The following is a 16,423-nucleotide window of genomic DNA, read 5'->3' on the forward strand; positions in this document are numbered from 1 at the left end:
GTTTACTGGCATCGCCACAGAGGATGTCCGTCTGTGGGGCAGGGCCACAGACCAGCTCGTAAGGGCTGTAGTGGTACCTGGCGAGCTTTTTGTTCCTGTGGCCCAGCACACAAACAGAAGTGCTTCATCCCAGCTCAGTCCTCTTTCTTCAGCAATTAACTTCGTCTCACCTTTATGGACCTATTAGCTCTCTCCACTACCCTGGAAGACTGTAGATGGTAGGAAATGTGAGTTAACTGATGCACCCCTACCCCTTCCGTGAACTTTTGGACTGATGCATGTCAAGTGGTTTCCTTTATCTGAATCAGTTAAGGCTGGAGGACAACATCCATTCAATACTTCACGTAGACACCAAACTGGCGTTAGCAGGAGCCTCACACACTGCCATTGCTTCTGTCCATCTCGCTGTTCTGTCAATGGCAACAAATACAAACCGATACAAACCCTCCTTTGATCTCTTGAAGGGGCCCACGTAATCAATTTGCCACTGGTCAAGTGGTGCCCGCTCCCAGGGGTCGAAGGCATAACCCAGCATGGATTTACAATTCATTGCAAGGGGTTTCCACCATCCACATACTCCACACCCCTGGAGTTCCACAGAGATTGTGAAAATAGGAATTTTAAATCCCAATCTGTTCAGGCTTTGTTGCACCCCCTGAGCCTCCTCGTAACCCTTCGGTGCTTTGGTACCGTATGGGTAACGGGGACAGGAAGAGGGGCTCTCCAGCTGGAACCTCATACTCTTCATTTACTACCCCCACTTCTGTTTTACTTTTAGACCAGTACTTCACCGACTTGGGGACTCCTGCAGTCGCTTCATTATCTGAGGCAGCTGCGCAATAGAGTTTTCCCTTGGACAGATCTGCCTTGATCTGAGACAGGAAATTAATTCCTAAACTGTTTGCCCCTGCTTTTACCAGCATTATCCACCCACCCAGTTTATCTTCCCCTACCCACAACTGGGCTTCTACTTATTTTCCCCTCCTTTTTCCCCTTCCCACTCCCAATATCCAGACGGATTTAGCCGGGAGTGGAGGACCCTGATAATCTAGTAAAATTGTCTCTGATCCCGCAGCAATTAAGAAAGTAACTTCCCACCCCCCCTTTAACAGACATCATACCTCCACGCAGCCCCTTCCCCCTGCACACCAGGTCAGTGCGGTGGAGGTTAATCCCACTGACACCAGGCGTTGGGACCCCTAATCTTTAAGGTCCCCTAAGGGTGGGTATAGCTTTCTCTTTGGGATAGGGGGAGGAGCTGATGGATTCATCTGTTTCAGTTTTTCCCAAACCTCCTCTTGCTTCATCCCCTTTTCCTGAAGGATTTTCTTCATTTTGGCAAGTAAAACTCCCGTGGGCTGACTATCTAGCTCTCCTTCATTCACCCCCTGGTTTATTAAATATCTCCAAATTGTCCCTCTAGGAATGTATTTCCTCCCCGTTGCCCCTGTCCATTCCTTCTTTGCCATCCCTTTCCCCTTGGCTCCCATCAGGGTCCCCATGTTCTCCAAGGTAGCCATGCATTCACCGAGGGGGCGGCCGATTAAAGTAGACCCGAGGCTGATGAAAAACCCCTTGTGCAGCTCAGGAGCACGACAGGCCAGCACCCCCACATCCCCCTGCTCCACGTTCACCCCAAAGATGTCAAAGTCAGGGGTCACTGGTTTCTCCCTTTGCTTCAACGCCCGGAGTAAGACATTCCCACACACGTAGGCTGACGCCTCCTGGACATCTCTCCAAGGTGCCCCCTCCATGTTATCTTTGAGAGGCTCATACTCTCCCAAATTTCTGATGACCAGCCTCAAGATCTCCCCCCCCACCATCTCATCGGCAGGCAGGGCTCTGATAATCGCCCCGACCTTGGGCCACGGCAGCCCGATGGCGGTCACCACCCGCTTCGCCGCCTCCTGTGTGAAGGGAGTGCACTGCTCCAAGGTCCAAATTCGGTTTACCCACACGGGCCATCCCTCCTTCTGTTTCCTCCAAACCTTCTCTTTCCTGGACGTATCCCCCGCTCCCTGGCCTCCATCTCCCTCCACCGGCTTTACCTTCCTAGCACCCGCGGCACCCACCCCTGGCACCGACGCCTCTTCTGGCACCTCCAAACTCCAGCCATCCCCGTCCCACACCTCCGGGTCCCAGTCTGCCTGACTGAGAGCCGCCACCTTCCTCCGGTCCAACCCCTTCCCCAGCGACAGCAGGGTGCCCAAGCACTGCACTTTCCTTCTCAGCCGGGCGTTCTCGCCCGCCTCGGCCCTCAGCTCCTCCCGCAGCTTGCGCAGCTGCTCGGCCTGCTCGCTCAGCAGCGAGCTGTCGCACCGCAGGGCCAGGATTTCGTTGCGAGCCACCTGCAGACTGTTCTGCAGGTTCTGTATGCACTGCTCCTTCTCCTCCACCGCCGCCTGCAAGACCCGGGCCAGGTCGAACAACAGCCACTGCAGGGCCGAGCACTTCTTCTCCCCCTTGGGATGGTAGACGGACACGTAGTTCAGCCAGTGCCTTTCCGCCGCTTTCAGCGAGGGGTCCTGCCCCACGACCTTATAGTCCCACGGGTCTCCCCCGTGCTCCAGCATGGCCTGCACCAGCAGACCCCTCTCCTCCTGGCTCAGGGAGCTTTCCGGCTCCTCCTTCTCCTTCGATTTCCCTCCCCTCGTTAGCCAGGACATCCCAACGCCAGCCAGCCCGGGCGAGCGCGGAGCCGGGACAGCCTCGGGCAAGCCCACGCGTGCCGCCCCGCGGGGCTCTCCCTCTTCAGGTCCGGCGCCCGAGGCGCGGCTGAGGCAAACGGACGGCGCGCTGGCTAACGGACGCGACACCAGGGCACGGGCAAAGCGGCAGCGCAACCCCCACGCGCGTCTCGCCTCACCGCGCCCCCTCCCGCGCCTCCCCCGCGACCTGGTGGCGGCTCCAGCCGGCTGCCTCTCGCGACGCCTCCGGCCTCCGGGCGGGCTGGGGCCGCCGCGCCGCGGCGCCGGCTTTTATACCCTCCCCGCTCCCGCTGCCGGCGCCCCGCCGTGCGCCACCCTCCCGCCCGCACCCCCGCTGGACACAGCTTCGCCACGTCCCCGCCCCTCGCCGGGGGTGGGAGGGGCGTCTCCGTGGGCGGGGCTCTCCGGCGCCGTTGACCCGCCCCTCGCCCCGCCCCGCCCGCGGGCGGATGGCCGCGGCGCTGCGCAGCGGGCGCCGCTTCGCTGTGCTGCTGCCGCCGGCGGCGGCGGCGGGCCCGGGTCGGCTCGGCTCCCTGCGTGCTGCCATGCAGCAGCCCGCCGCTCTCCCGGCGCGGCCGGGCGGCCCCGGGGACGGCGCGGAGGCGGGCGGCGGGGGCTGGCTGGGCGCGCTGCGCTTCGACAACTTGGCGCTGCGCTCGCTGCCGGTGGACGCCTCGGAGGACGGCGGGCCGCGGGCTGTGCCCGGCGCCTGCTTCTCCCGGGTGCGGCCCAGCCCGCTGCAGAACCCGCGGCTGGTGGCCATGTCGCCGCCGGCGCTGGCGCTGCTGGGGCTGGAGGCGCCCGCGGCCGATCGGGAGGCGGCGGAGGCCGAGGCGGCCCTGTACTTCAGCGGGAACCGGCTGCTGGCCGGCTCGGAGCCGGCGGCGCACTGCTACTGCGGCCACCAGTTCGGCAGCTTCGCGGGGCAGCTGGGCGACGGCGCCGCCATGTACCTGGGCGAGGTGCTGGGCCCGCGGGGCGATCGCTGGGAGATCCAGCTGAAGGGCGCCGGCCTCACCCCCTTCTCCCGGTAAGGCCCCGCGGGGAGGCCGGGCCCGGCCCGGCCCGGAGGGGAGCGGGGCGGCGGGGAGGGACGATGGCGGAATAGCCCGGTGAAGCTCGGTTTTGGAGGGGCAGCACCTCGGTGCCCCCGCGCGAAGCCCCCCTGCGTGGCGAGCTCGCGGTGCGGGGGAGACCGGGGACGGGGACGGGCTTCCCTGCCCGCTCATTGCCTTAGCGAGGTGCTTTTCCAGCTGGTTTTGTGCAGACGATCGTTCCCCGAGGCAGAGGTCATCTCTTAAGCCCTCGTGGGTTTTCTTAATCTTCGCTGCAGTAAGTGTAACGCTTAAATGCCAAAACAGAAGGCGGCAAGATTTTCTTCTGGAAAATAAGACTGTAATTGCATCTCCTTCAGGTCGTGTGTTACTTCTGTCCCTGCTTATCCTGCTCTGAGGTTTTCCCCCTTTAGGAGGACGCAGACCGTGATGAAGTGGGGACAGCTGCCTGTAATAGTTCCCTGACTGCTTGCTGCCACTGCTTGTGGTCCTATGGCCCACGCAAATGGGGGTGTTCGCGTTGGTTTGGGCTGCCGGTCCTTCTCCCTACTGCCAGCAGTGCCTTTCTTCCATCCTTCCTGGCTGTGGGAGGGAATGGTGGGAAAGACCCAAAAATGGCACGCTGACCAAAGCCCTGCAAGGGATGTATGTCTTCATTAGTCGGTTTAGCCTGCACTGCTTTAAATCTTTCAGGTCATTTTTCCCGCTTGCATTTCCTGTATTTTCTGTTCCAGCTGTGCACAGGCTCGGTAACACCTTGGTCTCATACATGTGGTGCTCTGAAAACCTTCACAGACCTGAAGAAGGCCAAGGCAATCACAGTGAAAATCCCAGATACAGTGGTAGCGTAGCAGATCTGCCCTGGGCACCTCTCTCTCCTCCTTGCCTGTGGCTTCTGAAGTGCTGGGAGTGTGGGCTGAGAACCACCTGCGCCTGTGCCGTTTACTTGATACCTATTAAATAAGCTAGTTTGCTATTTGCTGTCTTTTAGGGTTTTTTAATACCAGTGCCAGGCATGCCTGTATTTAACACTCCATTTCTAGATTACTTACCCAGAAAGATGCAAAATAATACTGTTTTTCAAGAGGCATAACGGTAGCCATTTTAAGAGGAAACCAGTGACTTTATTATGTAATTAAAGAGCTATATTTGTCCAAAATCTTTTAATTTTTTGAAAGACTCTATTGCGTCAGTACAAACAACAGAGTTAATGATTAGAAGGAATATGTGTAACTGTAAGGTTTATTTTCTTCTGTTATGTGTGGTCTTCATTGCAAGTGTGTTGTGTCCGTCTAATTGAGCTTTAACAGAAGTTTGAAGGTCCAGCTTTTGTTCTCAGATCTTCCACTACTTTGTGGTGTGACTGTGGATAGAGCAAGTCACTTCTAGGCTTTTGTTTCTCTACTGCTAAGGAGGAGACAGGAGTTCCTGCCTTTCTAGCCTGAAAACTGTCCATGTCTTCTTGTTGCAGGCAAGCTGATGGTCGGAAAGTCCTGCGGTCGAGCATACGGGAGTTCCTGTGCAGTGAGGCTATGTTTCACCTCGGAATTCCAACAACGAGGGCTGGAACGTGTGTGACATCCGACTCGAAAGTCATCCGTGACATATTTTATGATGGGAATCCAAAAAGTGAAAGGTGTACAGTTGTTCTGAGAATAGCTTCTACATTTATAAGGTAGAAGCCTATTTTGTTGGGGTTTTTTTATTCTTTTAAAACAAGCACAGCAGTCTTTTAAAATTGTATTTCTGTAACAGCACCATTTGTGTGTTACTTGTTCTGGGGGCTTGGAACTCTTTTGCCAGGCTGTAGGAAGCCACTCGTCTCATCCAGGGGATGGGATGAGCTGGTGTCTTTGCACACAGACAGATAAACACTAAGGATGATAGCCTGGTAGAAAGAAGCTGCAGACCCCGGAAGAGATTTTTCATATTTATGCCTGCACAGAACACATGCTTTTTTTGATGTTGGTAGTAGTGGTGCATTATAGCTCTACCCCTAATTCCAAAGCAATTCTAATGTAGTACTGTCAAAGTTTGGGTGTACTTTCCCTGCCTGAGAAGTGTATGGGGTTCCTGCTCAGACACAAAACAATAGGAGTTTCAAGAAGTTGCATTGCGTCTTGTAAAGTAACAGAGTATTAGAGGAAGGTGAGGCATAAGGAATATGTGGATTTATGTGTATATATGTGTGTGTGCCTGTGTGCATGTGTATATATACGTGGAAAAACCTATCTTACATGCTTGATGTACAGTCTAGTATTTTAAACAAGTCCTATTCCTGTATATTTACTTAGGATAAGAATTTTTCTGTAGAAGTGGTTGTAAGAAACTTTAACAAGCTGATCTTCAGTACTGGCTAGGGTCTTGATCTGTCAGTTTATTTACACATGGATGTATGCACTTTTTTGCATTAGGTCACTGAGCCTTGCTAGGTTCAGTGTAGGAATCTTGCAGGTCTTTTCTCTCAGTCAGTTGAAGGACTGATGCTTAAACTCAAGAGATGATGTGGTGTTATTGCAACAATGGTAAATGGTTTTACTACACGTATTGTCAAATGAAGTTAATAGTATCAGATAATACTAAAACATGTTTTTATTATTTTAAAACAGATTTGGTTCTTTCGAAATTTTTAAACCTACTGATGAATACACGGGACGCAAGGGTCCCAGTGTTAACCGAAACGATATTCGAATACAGATGCTTGATTATGTGATCAGCACTTTCTATCCAGAAATCCAGGAGGCTTATTCAGACAACAATATTCAGAGGAATGCTGCATTCTTCAAAGAGGTAAGAAAGATCAGATTCTCTTCCTAAATCCGTAGCGGTCATCTTTATGAACTTCATTCGCAAGCACAGATGACCGCAGTTAGTTAAGACCTTGAATCATCCAGCTGCCTGAACTATTCTTCTCTTTGGAGAAAACGCTCTTAATAGAACTGCTTATTGATGAAAGCAATGTTGATATTGATCAAACCAATGAAAGCGGTTTAACCTTTTTAATAGTAAATTATGATTTCTCTGCTCTGGGAGAGCTTCCCAAGACTTGTCTCCATTTACTGACCATGTCTTAGACTGCAAGGGGGAATTCTGGCCCCAACTGTCAGATGATGGGTTGATGGTACTACGACATCGCTTGCAAGGCATCGTCTTGTAAAATACTGAGAATGTTGAGTCACTTCCTGTCTCTCATTTTCCAAATTACAAGCAGGAATGTTGACTGCAAATCACTTTAACTACAGGCTTTAACACTGAAATGTCTAAGGGCAGTCAAGCACCGTGGGGGCTTGCCTGAGGAAGTTGGAAAAACCTCCAACTTTGGGAATGGTAAGATCAGGTGAGATAAATAAGTCTTAGATGTGGTGTAGTATCAGGTCATTCTGTAGTGGCCCAGAGGAGAGGCTGGGTGATTTCTCAGAGATCCATTTTGAACCCGTTTTCAACTACTGTGTAAATTTAGACCTTAACAATTACTGGAGATCCATAATAAAAGTCAGAACCATAACATTAGTAGATGTAGAATTGCTATATTTATTGTTGAAGTAGCTAAATTAATTGGTTTCTAAACTTTATCTTCTGAATATACCTTTTGCCTCACTGTTGATATTGTGTTGTTATTCTTGACATTGAATTTCTATTGCTATATTCCTTTGCCTCAGTGAACAAAGAAAGAATTCAGGGTCAGGGAATAAGGTGCTTCTCTTCGTGTTTTAGTGATTAGTATATAGTAATGCTACCCGTGCAGAAGGGATCCAGTTTGAAATTACTGGAGAACTGTAATAAAGGCTCCGATTTAGATGACCTGCAGTTCAAATAATGTTAGAACCCAAATAAGAATGTTACAACTAGCTAGTAAACAGACTAATTAAAAAATACCACAGTCTAATACACTTAACTAGTCTACGTGAAAGCAGTTGTGTTGCTTTGAAATCTGAAATGATCTGGTAGGGACTGAGGGAATGGCTGCAACATGATGCATGTTCATAACAGACCAATAAGGGGTCAAAAGGCAGGCTTAAAATCTGACATTCTCTAAATTTTATGCATTTTGAATTTGTGCTGGGGGGGGGTGATTTTTTTTTTTTTTTTTTTTCTTTAAGACAACTTGTACATACTTGCATTGGTTCTTCAAAAGCAAGGTGTGGTGTGGTTCCCCACTGGGTTCCTAAGAGTTTAACTTCATTAGACACGCCTTTTGTGTTTGAATGAATGGAAATGATGATGAGGACTGTGTCTTGTCACCCACTATGTGCATGTCCAGCTCTGTAGTTCATGGCATGTTTACTTTCTGATGGCAGAAAATCATGGGACTTGGGCATCTTTGCAGACACGTGTGTGCCCCGTCCTGCCTCTTTCTGCTTTTGGCTGCTTTTCCTGGCCCCGTTACTACTGGTTTCCTCCCCCCATCCTGGCATCCTTTCCTTGTTGCCCCGTCTCCATTTTTTTGCTTTTGTTGTGTTCCTCCTGCCTGTGCCTGTCCGTGCTCCGTGCCTGTGCTAGCATTGCCTCTTCGTTTTTCCCTCCTCTTCAGTGGAGACTTTCCATACCTTTCTCCACCTGAAAAGCACCCCAGTCCCTTACCTAATTTGACAAACACATTTTTTCAATAGTGGGGAAATGCTGTCAGCTCAACTCTAACGTATTTTATCTTTGGTTTTGCACTGTGGAAGAAGTGGAGGAAAAAAGTTCAAGTGATTGCATTTGACTGCACTATCTAGAAAGCAGACGCCATTATCTGTACTTCTCAAATAATTTGTAGGTGTTGTTTAAATTTAAATGAGCATGTCCTTGGGAGAGTGCTCTTATTTATATATACACCACACTTGTTTTCTAGTATGGCTAGCAGTAGAAAAATGTGATGAAAAAGAATAAAGGTCAAAGTGAGTGCAAAGCCATCTTTTTCTAATCTATTTACCCCTCTTTGAGAGGTGCCCAAGCTTTAATTGCTTTCAGGTGTTCTCATTAGCAGGATTTCTTTTTTCCCAGAACACTGGCGGTGTGTGGTGTAGTCATACGGAGACATCCAGCAGCGATGAATTGCCTTACCGCTGATGTGCTTTCATCCCAACCCTGCTGGCCAGGATTTTTTTCGCTTTCGGTTTTACCCTCTTCCTGACACAGAGCCAGGGTGTGTCTCCCTTACAGGTTTATAGCATGCCAATAATCAGTTTTGGACACATGTAGCTGGCTGCCGGCTGCCCTGTGAAACAGCGTTCAGGAAAAATGGGTGAAGTACCTAACACGAGACTACTGTAAAAATTAGAAGCGTGGGATCTCAAAGTGAACCAAAAGCCTCTATTCCAAGCATGATTTGTGGGTTTTACTACCTGTCAGATTATCCCAGGGCAAGATTTTTCTAATTTTTCTTCCTTACCTGACTGCATGTGTTTAAAAAAAGGGAAATGGAAAAATTCTGGGTTTGAAGACAGAGGCATAAAACTAATGTTTTCTCTGTTAACTGGATTGTTCTTTAAACCTTAATAAAATACACTTACACTGCAGCCTGGAGAGAATAGTTACTTTAAGTTTCTGTACATTGATAGATATTGGGGAAGATGAGTGATTTTTAGCTATGAAAATAGTTTGATTTAAAAGCTTTATCTAATGGCAACATAATTTTTTTTATTTGCAGCAATTCAGTAAAGTATTTAGAAATACCTAGGTTTATTTAAAAGCCAGGTTAGCTTCCTGAATTTTAGATTTCATAGGGCATATCTAGTTGTAGTTGACAGGTGGGCTAATTTAATTAATTAACTAGAACTATTTTAAAATGTTACGCTATTTATTTGAAGAATAGGGCACATGCAGTGATTGCAGTCAAGGATTCCACAACAGTAGCTCTCAGTTAAGCAATGGAAAAACTCTGGTGAAGCATGCATTCAGTGAACAATTGCATTTAAACAAAATTGTCATTCTTGGAATATTTTTGCTTAACCTTTTAGCTTTTTTCCGCTCTCAGCAAATTCAGGGGAGTGCTTATCAGTGCTAAAACTTGTTACCAGGGAATAATTTTTTGTGCAAACTGCTTACCTTCCTGTAAATCACTCCTCCATACCAGGTAAACCAGAAGACTAACTTTACATTGGACTTTCTTAGACTTTGCTTATGTTTTCTCCTGCCTGTAGTTAAAGGGTCTTTAAAATTAGTAGTAAGCAAAAGAATATATTTGTGTAATGACTAGAATACTAGGCAAGTCTGGTGTCAAGCAGTTCACTTTATTTCAGCATTCTGTTGTTTTGAAGCTGTCCAGTTGACTTGCAAGTCAAGCATGGAAGGAAAGAAGAGAAGGCAAACAGAAATGGGAGACTGAGAAACAGGGCAGTTACTAACAGGAGGAGAGAGGCAAGCTGTCCTTAAGCTATTTGTGTTTATGGCATGCTGCCGGAATCTGCTTCCATCGGAACTATGGAAAGATCAGTCCAAACTAGGAAATGCTTGGAAATATGTGTATGTATTGTAAAGACATTGTGTTGAAAAATGAAAAAAAAAATAATTCTGTTTTAGATAACAAAACGGACAGCAAGATTGGTTGCTGAATGGCAATGTGTTGGGTTTTGCCATGGCGTGCTGAATACGGATAATATGAGCATAGTTGGACTAACCATTGACTACGGCCCTTTTGGATTTATGGACAGGTCAGTGTGGCATAATTATTTGAAATGTGTGTATGATGTGCCACGTAGAACAACCCTGATGTTCACAATTGCTTTAATATTTTGACTCTAAAGTAGATTTGTGAACCCTCTTTATGGCGAAGTAGATTAACTTAGTTCCAGTTGTCCTGTAATTCTTCTTTTCAACTTCATTTTAACTGTGTTCACAACATCTCTAACTGTTAGACTGTTCTTGTAGCCTGTGGGGTTTCTCAGCGTTTGAGAGGAAAATATCTAATTAGGTAACTTTGGGAAAAGAATCAAGGAGGAGTGTTCCTTTTTGAATTTTTTAGTTTCCTAGAGGAAACTAATAATACTTTTCATGGTATTGGTGTCCAGATGATAACTAGAAAAATGCTAACTATTTCTTCATTTGTAGGTATGACCCTGAGCACATTTGCAATGGTTCTGATAATACAGGGCGCTATGCTTATAACAAGCAGCCAGAGATTTGCAAATGGAACCTGGGGAAGCTTGCTGAAGCTCTAGTTCCAGAGCTGCCCTTGGAAATAAGTGAACTCATCCTGGAAGAGGAATATGATGCAGAATTTGAGAAACATTATTTGCAGAAGATGAGGAAGAAACTAGGCCTAATCCAGCTGGAATTAGAAGAAGATAGTAAGCTGGTATCTGAACTCCTTGAAACCATGCATCTCACAGGTTGGTGAGGAACACAGCGGGTTATTGTTTAATAGCCCATCAGTGTCTTACAGTCAAACCAAAATGTAGTTTTTGTCTTGATCTTACGAGAAAGCAGCCTTGCACAAGTATGTTGCCATCAGAGAGAAGAACAGAAGACTGAAAAATAATTACATTTTTGCAAACTGTGGGGCAGCTGTTGCCTTATATAGGGCTGCCCTGTCTCACTGAGGGAGTTTATTTGCCTCTTCAAGGTGGAGACCTGGACTGCTGTGGGGAGTGCTAGGGAGGAGGTATGGGACTTGTTTTCCTGCTGATTTATTAGTTGCATTACTCACAGAATTCACTTTTTCAGGTGGAGACTTCACAAATATTTTCTACTTGCTGAGTTCATTCTCCGTAGACTCTGAGCCTTCAAATTTGGAAGATTTCTTGGAAAAGCTTACAAGTCAGTGTGCTTCTGTGGAAGAACTGAAAGTTGCTTTCAAACCACAGATGGATCCAAGGTAATACTCTTTACTGAAATGCTTTTGGCCTGTGCTTTTAATTCCGTCATACCCATAATGAACTCTGCATGCTATGTAATATTTGACTACATTTAGAAATTTCACTGTGAAGTAGACACATCATGATCTACAGCAGTGCAAATTCTTGTGTATTTTGTGACTGGGGAATGCTCAGCAGTGACTTGCAGCAGTTGGCTCTTGGGCTAAAATTGCCTGAGCTTTTGTTTGGTCCTTTTTTTTCCTCCTCCACTGTCTCTGCTGACTAAGGCAGTGAGAGTGCCAGATAGTGAAGTGAAACAGAAATATTTTAAAAAAGAAATGGATTTACCGTGTTCTGCCAATGTACTGTCAGCAAATAATCACCATGTTCTGGGCTAAGTATAATCTAAATGCACACTTAAGGCTCTGGAAACTGTATGGTGCCATCCATGTCCCATTTGATGGGTTATGTTCTGCAGCCCAGCTGCTCTGAGCATGGAAAAACAGTAAGTTTTGTTTAAGTGCTGCTTGTAACAGTGATTGCAGCATTTTTTTCACTTTTTGGAGCAGTGGAAGACAATGAATGAGTGTGACCCATGAATTTGTTGTCTTTTTTTTTTTTTTTTTTCCTAGCATCTTCCCAGATGGGGGGAAGAATTAAAGTGGGGATATTCTGGGTAGGGTTCTTCCCCCCTGTTTAATAAGTGTTCTGTGAAGGTAATGGACCTACCAAATTCTTCAGCTTTTTCTGTGTGCTGGTATCACAGTTAACTTACGGAAAGCAGGCAGTTGAGAAAATGGACTGGTGTGAAACTTGTATGAACAAGTTTGGTGTTATGCCAGGGTGGTTGGCTGTAGTCATTTATCATTTTGGAGATACTACTGATTAAGTTTCAGTGATGATACACTAAAATGAAAGGGAACTAAATTAAGGTGGTGGGTATTGCTTATTTAATTAAGTTCCAGGTTTCAGCTACTTTGAAATTGTAAACAGATATGCAATATGAAGAGAGCTTGTGTGACAGATGAGACAATATTTTTTTAAACATTACATTCAGGCTTAGAGGAGGGTTAAAAGTAGCTATAATTCATCATTATATGCATGTAAAGCTTTGGAGGGGCATAGTACTGTGTTAAAGTGAGTACATAACTAATTTTTTTTATCACAGCACTTGGATATCATAGAACTGGGCATATCAGATGTGTAAATCAGATTTGGATAGTACTTTATATAAGCTCAAAAATCAAAGCACCTAGCATATCTGTGCTTCTCAAAGTAGGAAAATTTAATCTGATATAATGACTTGTCTGTTTTGAGGCCAGGGAATAACGTTTCGTTTCTCCTTTGTTTATAAATGCATTCATAGAAGGAAATAAAAATACTTAGTGTGTTTTGATATGTTGCACCTTAGGCTCTTTGGTTTTTTATTTTACTTTTTGCTGTAGTGCAGTTATTAATCCAGGAAAAATGAAAGTTGGCTAGCATGGTATCAAAAATAAGGTGAAGCTGTTGTACAGCACCAGCTAACATATTCAAATGTAAAAAGATACAATCCTAGTCAAACTTGCAGGAAAATAGCTTGGCTGTTGTTAGGAATTTACTACCACAAAGCAGTTCTCATTCTGTGATTTAGACTAGCTGAATTAAAAAAAACAACTCCACACCTAAAAACCTGTTGTCTCGTATGACTTAAATGAGGTATCTTTCCACATTTGATTTGGGTTTTTCTTAGTACTGGTAAGATTAGTAGATGTTAAATCCTTATTCTGCATGTTGTTATATTATTAATCTTAGGAAATTAAAAATTTCAAGGAACGTGTGGACGAGGCATTGTGGGACATGGTTTAATGGGCATGGTGGTGTTTGTTGGTTGATGGTTGGACTTGATGATCTTGCAGGTCTTTTCCAACCTTAGTGATTCTGTGAAAAGAAATTTTACAAAAAACAACCCTATGGATTCTGTATTATCTTGGTACCTAAGTAAGATCAAATTCCTTACTCCAAATTCCTTTCAAAGTTCCAAGGATGTTTTGATGAGAACTGCTCATCTGAAAATCCACTGTCTGCACTTCAACCACAGGAATGTGAATTAAACACACTGAAGAAGGGGGAAGGAACAATAAAATTAGTATAATTTAATTAACAGAACAAATTTGTACTATCAAGTACTGTTATTTAATCTCTCTAGTGAAATCATAGGTTATTGTGAATGTTTTCATATCTACTTTATGGTTGCAAAAAGATGGTTCTTGACAGACAGCTCAACTTTAACATCTAATGTGTTTGTCTCTCTTGTTCCCAGGCAACTGTCAATGATGCTAATGTTGGCTCAGTCTAATCCTCAGCTGTTTGCATTAATTGGAACAAAAGCTAATATAAATAAAGAATTAGAGCGCATTGAGCAATTCTCTAAACTGCAGCAGTTAACAGCAGCTGATTTACTCAGCAGAAATAAAAGACACTGGAAAGAATGGCTGGAGAAATACAGGTAGGGTTTCTCAGTATTCATAGCAGTGTATTTGTTCTGCATTTTGAGTACAGTGTGCCTGTCTCATGAAATACTGACTTTCCAGAGAACATGCAAGGTGTGCCACTCCCTCAAGCCTCATCAGGACCTGCTGATGGTCTGTAGTGCCGCTTTTAAATGAAGCGGTGTTTTGTAATCTGTTATTGTGCTGGATTTTATAAACTGAGGGGATTATAGATGATGTAGTATTTATTAAGAGCTGCAAACTAAGGATCTCGAAGGAAACAGGTCAACTTTTACATGTGATTCTTGAACCAAACCAGTTGCTTTCACTTGCTTAATTTCAGAGTCCGTTTGCAAAAAGAAACAGAAAATGTTAGTGATGCTGGTGCCTGGAATACTGGTCGTGTGAAGGTCATGAATTCAAACAATCCAAAATATATCTTGAGAAATTATATTGCCCAGAATGCCATAGAAGCAGCTGAAAATGGGGATTTCTCAGAGGTATGCTATTACTACTTCATGTCTCTCTAGGTTTGCATGGGTGTGTAGCGGTGCTGTTGATGACTGGCATTATGCTAGGCGAGAGTCATTCTGCCATCTCAGGCAGTTAGGGGATTGGGAATTTACTGTTCAGAAGGTCTGTATTATTTTTGAGGGAGCTGTGGTTTTAATGACTGCAGAACAAATGAAGGAGTTGAAAATCTGAATCTGAACTTCACCAGCGTTAGTATGCTGATCCCAGGGCAAGACGCTTTTCCTTGCTTTTACTGTCTTCAGAATGGTGTTTACCTTGGGAGACAGCTGGGGATTAATTTATACTCGTTTGTTGCTGTTCTAAGTGTTGTCTTTTAAAACTTAAGGCTTTCACCTGTGGAGTTCAGCATGCAGATTGTTATATGCAGAATATGGGAAAATTAATTTATTTTGAGAAATGACATAAGAAGTTGTATTTGAGACTTGCATTTCAAGTTATTTGAGCTGGAGTTCCATACAGATACAAACTCAGCCAGTTATGATTTTAGAGTTTTTAGCTTACTTGATATGCATATTGTTCATCTATTTCGTATTTGGCTTGTCTGGAGTTTGTGTATTAAATACAATATACTCAATCGTTATTTGGTGTGAGGTTCTTTTCTACATCATTTTGCCTTTACTTTCTAAATTCTCATAACCATGCTATGTTTTCTTTCTAGGTAAGAAATGTACTGAAACTCTTGGAGAATCCATTCCAAGAAGCAGAAGGTTTCAGGGAGGTAAAGGAAGATGCAGAAGAGGAGGGAGCAACTGCTACAGCAGCTGCTTGTGCTCAGGAGACCAGAAGCAGACTACCATATTGCAGTAAACCCCCGCTATGGGCTTCAGAGCTCTGTGTTACATGATCTTCGTAACCGCCTTGTTTTGTTTTTTGCTGTAAACTGAAGAGACTGATCCTCCTTCAGCAGTGAAGAATTCAGCAAGGCAAACATCAAAGTGCTATTAAGTTACTGAAACAACCCTACATTTGGATGCATCTGCAACAGTCTTCAGCTGTGCTTAATTTGAAGCAATCATGGATCATTGGAACAAACCAATGACAATCGACAGTCCATATACAACAGTAATTTAAATGCTTTCATTTATTCATACCGCATTGCAAGTAGAAAGCAATACTTCATGTTGAGGCAGGCTGAATTTCCAACATCCAAATAGAGTTGTTGTTATGTGAAGACAAAAATAGCAAGTCAGGAACCTGATCTGTTTTTGTCTGATGTCTTAACTAATAGTACTTCTAACATTTATTTACTGCTTTCTCTATGCAGGGACTTTTAGTTCTCTTTAAAGGAGGAATAGATTCGGTATTGCTTGTTTGAAGCTGTGTTTCATTTAATTAAGTAGTTCATTTATTGTGAACCCTCAGATTGATATTTAATCGTTACCTATTTTCGGCGAATTTGTGCAGGCTAGGGTTTGAGGGGAGCAACTGAATTTTTTTTAAATACATTAAGAGCAGAATTAAGGGAGACTATATACATTTGCACTTGAGAATCTTGGTGATAAAGTTTATTCAGGTTCAGCATGTTTGCATACGACACGTGTAAATATTTACTAAAATCATGGGTGCCAGTTGACTCGGACAAGGTTAGTTAATCAAATTAGCATGAATCTTAAACTACCCCAGTACTCAAATCCAGGTTCATTGTCTATTTATTTGTGTACTCTTAGCAGAGTCTCCTTGTATGAGACACGTGCAGATGGGGCACCTGTTCATTCACACAGGTCAGTGGGAGTCTTCCATTCCCACTCTGGTGTTGTGCCACTTAATTTGCTTCCATGGTCTTCGAAAATCTTTACACCGAAAGTTGCCGTTCAGGAACATGCTATTTGAGCTTGTGTAAAAGGTTGTACAGGAGGATGGGAGCTGACTTGCTTGCA

General features: G+C 45.0%; 1 protein-coding gene across 1 annotated transcript; it reads left to right on the forward strand.

Moving 5' to 3' along the window:
- Positions 1-3,157: 3,157 nt before the first annotated feature.
- On the forward strand, positions 3,158-15,596 carry SELENOO (selenoprotein O). The gene is made up of 9 exons (XM_059816050.1): positions 3,158-3,738; positions 5,235-5,438; positions 6,373-6,553; positions 10,268-10,398; positions 10,796-11,076; positions 11,411-11,561; positions 13,844-14,029; positions 14,356-14,512; positions 15,205-15,596. Exons 1-9 carry the CDS (start codon positions 3,158-3,160, stop codon positions 15,397-15,399), a joined length of 2,067 nt encoding a protein of 688 aa, XP_059672033.1. The 3' UTR covers positions 15,400-15,596.
- The last annotated feature ends 827 nt before the right edge of the window (positions 15,597-16,423 follow it).

Source organism: Gavia stellata, chromosome 4, assembly GCF_030936135.1.
Source record: "Gavia stellata isolate bGavSte3 chromosome 4, bGavSte3.hap2, whole genome shotgun sequence".
In the NCBI taxonomy this organism is placed as follows: domain Eukaryota; kingdom Metazoa; phylum Chordata; class Aves; order Gaviiformes; family Gaviidae; genus Gavia; species Gavia stellata.